Genomic DNA, 6,709 nt, shown 5'->3' on the forward strand with positions numbered 1-6,709 from the left:
CACATGACCCATTAGTGCTAGTGGTTTTTTTCCCCCTTGGGCCCTACTTCAAGCCACATGACTAAAGCTTATATGGGCTAGCCCATTAGCTGGTCACCAATTTCTAGCTAGCTTTACTCTACTCTACTCTCCCTCCTTACCTCCCCCTCAATCCAAACTGGCCATAAATGAGAGAGAGAATAATTATCTCTCCTCTCTAAGTGATACCCAACTACTAAGGGAGAAAGAAAATCATAATTTCAAGTTTCTCCAAGAGGTACACCACCAGGGGCTGGAATCTCAACAAGGAATAGAGCCCACTCTTTCAGGCAATTGTGTTATCATTAAAGTGGAGATCAAGTTGTTGGGTTTTCTAATATGCTTCATAGATTCAAGGTTTCTTGGTTTGTATTTTAATGTAAATCTACCAAAGGTATGATTCTCTAAACCCTAATTTGAATGAGTGTGTTCTTGCATTATAAAAGTAGATCTTGATTTTTTTTCCCCCCGCTGCATAATTTCTTGGCTAGTTTGTCAGCTTAATCTTCACTTGAAGAATTTGGCCAAAGAGGTTCATGCAATCCATTAAAGGAGTTGCATAATGTAAATTACTACTATAGTTATTAAAAACCCAATCAAAAATTACTTTTGCATCAGTCTCCACTCTCCATCTCAATTGCCAACTAGTTCAAATTAATACACATTAATAAATCATCTCTTAGGGTCTGTTTGGATTGAGGGGGAAGGGAGGGTGAGTGGAGGGGAGTAGAATAAAGTTAGCTAAAAATAAGCTAATTTTGGGTCAATTCTACTCTACTTTACTCTACTCCCCCTCCCTCCCTCTCAATCCAAACAAACCCTTAGAGGCCAAAGTTCTGCATTGACGCTAGAATATAAGTCGGGTAAATCCTTTGATCCATAGGTCTCTATGGTCATGGATCACTCCTCCACTTTCTAGCCAAGGATTGCTCAAAGATAAGCAATCTGTATTGAGGCTGAAACAGCCCTCCTCCGATTGTTCCATCTTACTTTAACTACATGTTTCCTTTTGTTCCATGTTTCCAAAATGTACATATGATTCCATTACCTTTCACAGTGATAGGTATGCACATGTGCATATAAAGTGTTTGCTATTATCAAAGTCCCTTTGAATATATAGACCAACACACCTAGCTTGTCCTAGTTCCATTAATATAAATCATCATTAAAATATATAGAGCCAAGATTTTCGTAGTTGATCTCTTCCCCCCTTTCGGAAAATGATAGGAGCTTCTCACTCAAAACCTCACGCTTCAAAGCATAAGTCCTTTCCGCCTGTTGAATCCTCAATGGACCATGAAAAATACGTATTAAAATTCATTTATAAAAAAAAAAAATATAGAAAGAAAGTATTAAGTTTTAACAGAAAAATAAGGTTAAAGAGAGAGAAAAAAGAGTTACCTTTCAAAAATGTAAATAGTTTTCAAATTTTTAATATAATAATTTATTATTTTCATAAGAATGAGTGTATTTTTCAAATTCTTTATGTAAAGTTTGAGTGCAGAAATTGTACTTACTATATGATTTAAAATGGTTATAATTTAAGCAAAGACTGACTTAAGAGTTAAGATATGCTAGAGATTTATCTAATTACTAAAAACCAATTCATGAGAATCATAAGTGAATTTTGTCTATAAAGAAATTAACAAAATGGCTTATTCATATACAAAACCCTTACAAATAAACACAATATAATGAATATGCATGCTATTTTTTATGGGTTTTCTACATTCTAATAATGCTATTTTGAATTCACATGAGTGACGTTTAATTATCTAGATTGCTCTTAAGTATTATATATATATATATATATATATATATGTGTGTGTGTGTGTGTGTGTGAGCGTGCGCACGTGCACTATGTATACACGTGTCTCTACGTAGGTCCATAAGTGTATGAAAGCACATGAATGATAATAATAATTTTTACCCCTTGAAACTAATTAAATCTTGGCTCCACCACTGATTTCTAAAGCAACTCTACTACAACATTTTTAAATTGAAATGATCAATTAACAAATGAATGGTTTAGATTTCATTTATCATTAATATATATATGTAGTATTTAGATTTTGATAAAGCCGTAAAATCTGAAGTACTTATTTATTAATGAATGATTAAAAATCAATTTTATCATGGAGTTATCATATTGTTTATATGTACTTTGTCTATGGTTCTCTGTAGACCTTTTATGCTCATATGATCATCAATTTACTTCAAGACAGCAAAATTAATGATAATATAAAACATATATACCTGGAGATGCAAATTATAAAACACCCTTCCTCCAAAGGACTCAAAAAATGAAGCATTTAATATTAGAAACCCGTCCTTCTCCAAATTAGGCAAGATCTCAGCCAATGGACTCTTATGAACATTATATGTGGATATCTGAATCATAACTTCTCTATCATTAAGCCAACTTGCCGAAACAGCAGATAAAGAGCTCCGACTTGCAATTTGTCTCTGATTTTCTTGATGAATTTGTTCACCTTGCCTACAAATCCTTGATATAAGCTCTTCCTTCTTTTGAATCAATTCATCCACTTGTTGTTGTAGTTCTAGTATGTATTTGACCATGCGCGAAACTGTAGCTGGAATGCTTAATTTTTCGTGTAACAAAAACGCAAATGAAGTGAATTGTTATGGGAAAGGATAGTGATTGGAAATGCGTCAAATGCTACTATGTCTATGAGGATTAACATCATGTTCAACTTCTATTATATTTCTTATGCCAAATATGAACTGTAGTTTGTAGACTTATATAAATTCAGATTTTGAAGTGCTATTCACCATAATTTGTCAAATACATATATAAAACACTAAAGAGGATGAGCACTATTTCACAAAAGCGCTACAGTTAAAGCTTCTATTTCTTAGGTCAACGACTCAATACCAAATGGGTACTAAAGATGCTTAAAAAAAGGCATATGCATAGAACATCTGATAAATTATTAACAATAATCCTAATTACTCTTTAGACATCTATCATATATAAAAGCAGCAATTCCCACCTACTTATGTGAGAATTATGGGCCAAATTGGCAAGTTTTATTTTATATATAAAAGTGAGGGATTTGAATTTGGACGGAATTGGAAACGCAAAAAAGTAATAGTCGTTGACCATTTTTTTACCCAAGAGAGTGAAAACAGGCCAACAATAGAAATTTCTCTATCTAGTAGCTGCTAAGAGCCTAAGAGCTATTCTTTCTTCAACTAGTTTCCTCTAGGAAACTCTCATGAAAGCAATAGAAATTGAAGTGTTCAAAGAGCTTTGAACATCCTCGTTTCTCAAAAGAAATTCAAATGAAAGCAAATATTTACTAGTAATACCGCTTGATCAGCTGGGGGAAGTAGCGTATGAAGACTGGAGTACAAAGTATTAATCTTCTTGCGACGATCACGCTCGCTAGCAATGTGATAAAGCTTCTTAACCATCGTGGGGCTACTGCCAATTGAAGTGGAGATGGTGGAACAATTGGGCTCGAGTTTTGGCTGAGATGGAGGGTAATCTTGAGCAAATGACACTGAAGCTTCAGTCTCTCTATAAACGTAGTTGCTATGCTCAGGGCTCATGGGATTCTTTAAGGGCCACGCAATGGTCGAAAATGAAGTTGATGGTGATGATAACATATAGAGATTAGTCTGACGCAGTTGGGGCCTGGTGTGACCTAAAGAAACTGGATGATCATGAAGTGTATATATACAATTTACCAACAGCCTCCATATATATATATATATATATATATATAAATGATTAGGAGAGGCGATTAGTGACTTCCTCATCTAGGCGTTATCATAGTAGCCCCTAACTACTCTTGAGCTAAAACCTTGCATTTTGATAAAATATAAGGAGCACCAAAACATCATATACCTTGTATTTTGATAAAGTATAAGGAGCACCAGTACATTATTAATGGGAAAATGGTGACTTGGCCACCAATCACGTTACAGCAAATGGATGAAAAATGACATTTCCGCAAATATATGTACCACAAGGCACAAGCTCAGCAAATATATGTGTATATTTGTTTGACATAAAACTACATTACAGGGTCTATAATTGCACCAAGAAAATGACATTTCCGCAGCTCCTTGGTTTGATCACTATAGATGGGTGCGCATGTATCACTGTTTTTGTCGTGTGTCGTGTGCCTATGTAAGAGAGAGAGAGAGAGAGGTGGCATCCTATGACCATTAAAATGTATAAATAAAGAGAAGACTTTGACTTGTAGAGGCCAGAGGGAGGGGAAAAAATTCAAAGACTTTGACATCTTTTTATTTATTTATTTTTTATACTACATATCATATGCTAATAAGATAGGAATTGACTTTCAATATATCATTTACTATTTTACACAATAAAAATTACTTGTTTCAAATTCTCTGGTTACGTAAAATGGATACTCTATTTATTTTTTTCTATTTTTTCCGGTATTTTAGTTACGTTCCATGACTCATCATGAATACATTAAAATTATTAACATGGTTTTCTTGTAAAGAAAATTTTATTGTCAATGTATACTGCATTAAGGGGAGTGATACTCTCTTTAGTAATAGGATATCTAGATTTTGCCTACCCCTTCTTACAAAAAGATAATTAAGTACAACATGTAAACAAGTATTTTAAAAAATGTTATTTTTTAGATAAAGTGTGAACTCCAAAGTTTGGGATCTTTGAATTTTATACCATGAAGTTTTAGAATTTGGATTTTAACCCTCAAAGTTAAATTCCGTTTGCATCAACACCTCTTTATATTTTTTGTTAAGTGCTACATAAACTTGTTATGCATGTTTAGTTCATCCAATAAAATGATGTCATGTCATTTTCATTATGCCCATGACATTATTTATTTTATTAAATGAAAAAACATGAGTAACAAGCTTAGAGCAACCACATCAGTCAATGCAAAATTTCTGTCTATTTTGCAAAAAAAAAAAAAAAACTACTACTCTTTCTATTTTACACACCCATTTTTACAAAACACCCACATCAATTTATCTATTCTACAATTTATTTAATAAAATATTCATTCTTTTACAATTTTTTTATTATTTCCTCACTCACTACCCCTCTCTCTCACAGACCCAACACTACCCAACGATCAATCCACACCCAACCACCATCATCACCCACCCAACCACCATCATCAAGGAAAACCAAATACCCAAAAACCCATTCAATCTGGCCAAATCAACCCAAATACCCGAAACCCCATTCAATCCAAAGGAAAGCCAAATCAACCCCATTCAACCCGAAACCCACTAATCAAACAACGAGAAACAAAGGAAAGCGATCAATGATCGGAGAGGTTTCAGCGAGAGATTAGAGTGATCGGAGATCAGCAATCGGTGGTAGTGTATATATTAAATGGCAGCGAGAGATCAATGGCGGTGGTGATTGGTGGAAGAAAGAGAAAGATTATGAGATGAGAGAAAGAGAGAACTGAGAGGGTTAATGGTTTTGCTATTCTGATTTAATCAAATGAGAAAAAAGGAGAGTGAGGTGAGATGAGAGGGACCAGAGAGAAGGAGAGAGGAAAAAAATACTAAAATATTAAATGCAAAACTATAGTAACCATCACTACAACAAAATGTATTTTCAGTGAAGAAAATTTTCATCACTAAATGTTCAGTTTTTCATCACCTAGGACTATTAGCGATGAAATTCGTTTCGTCACTAATACCTTATCACTAAAAGTATTAGCGATGAAAAATTTCATCGCCAAAGGTCTGATTAGTTTAAAAAAAAAAAAACTTTTGGTGATGAAAATATTTCTTCACTAAATGTTTTCCTTGCTAAAATCACTATTCAAGGACAAAATATTTTCGTCACCAAAACACTTTATTTTATTAAATCATTTTTAGCAACGAAAAATTTCCTCATTAAAACTATTTTTTAAGAAAATTTGGGTACATATAGCAATGAAAAATTTTGTCGCTAAAACTATTTCTTAAAAAATTCGACTACATTTAGCGAAGAGATATTTCGTCACTAAAACAATTTTTTTTTGCTATATTTGGAGATGGAAAAATTCGTCGCTAAAACTAATTTTCTGTTTTCATTTTTTTCCAGTCTTTGATATTAATACTAAAATATTAAATGAAAAACTACAGTAACCGTCACTACAAAAAAAATGTATTTTCAATGAAGAAAATTCTCATCACTAAATGTTCAGTTTTTCATCACCTAGGACTTTTAGCAACAAAATTCATTTCGTCGCTAATGCCCTGTCACTAAAAGTATTAGCAACGAAAAATTTCATTGCCAAAGGTCCGATTAGTTTAAAAAAAAACTTTTGGCCATGAAAATATTTCTTCACTAAATGTTTTCCTCGCTAAAATCACCATTCAAGGACGAAATATTTTTGTCACCAAAAACTCTTTATTTTATTAAATCATTTTTAGCGATGAAAAATTTCCTCATTAAAACTTGTGGGGCTAGTGAATTCGCGGCCCAAGCCCGTTCTGCATGGGAGCCCAGGGGCTACGGCCCACGCCAAGGAATAGCCATTGCCGAGGACAACCTCCTGCTCGGCACCTCATGAAATACCTTAGGAAAGGGAGAAACTGAGTTCAAGGGCAGGGTAAGGGAAAAAGCTACCAACATCATAATACCAAGCACTGTATCTGACAAGTCCACGCTCTGAGACCATACCCTGTAACTTTCCCAGCGACACCAAACCATACT

At 33.8% G+C, this 6,709-nt stretch overlaps 1 protein-coding gene across 1 annotated transcript; it reads right to left on the reverse strand.

Annotated features, from left to right (window-relative positions):
* Positions 1-944: 944 nt before the first annotated feature.
* On the reverse strand, positions 945-3,703 carry LOC126694880 (transcription factor ORG2-like). Its single transcript, XM_050391403.1, has 3 exons — positions 3,356-3,703; positions 2,275-2,635; positions 945-1,293 (listed from the first exon to the last, which is right to left on the reverse strand). Exons 1-3 carry the CDS (start codon positions 3,649-3,651, stop codon positions 1,168-1,170), a joined length of 783 nt encoding a protein of 260 aa, XP_050247360.1. The 5' UTR covers positions 3,652-3,703; the 3' UTR covers positions 945-1,167.
* Positions 3,704-6,709: the final 3,006 nt, after the last annotated feature.

Source organism: Quercus robur, chromosome 8 (genome assembly GCF_932294415.1).
Source record: "Quercus robur chromosome 8, dhQueRobu3.1, whole genome shotgun sequence".
Classification (NCBI taxonomy): Eukaryota; Viridiplantae; Streptophyta; class Magnoliopsida; order Fagales; family Fagaceae; genus Quercus; species Quercus robur.

Excerpts from the sequence above, each read along its gene's own strand:
- LOC126694880 (XM_050391403.1), bottom strand. The coding sequence starts at position 3,651 with ATGTTATCATCACCATCAACTTCATTTTCGACCATTGCGTGGCCCTTA. Across the intron at positions 2,636-3,355 it reads CTACTTCCCCCAGCTGATCA|ACACGAAAAATTAAGCATTC; the intron begins AGCGGTATTACT and ends TGCGTTTTTGTT. Across the intron at positions 1,294-2,274 it reads TTTATAATTTGCATCTCCAG|GCGGAAAGGACTTATGCTTT; the intron begins GTATATATGTTT and ends AGGATTCAACAG.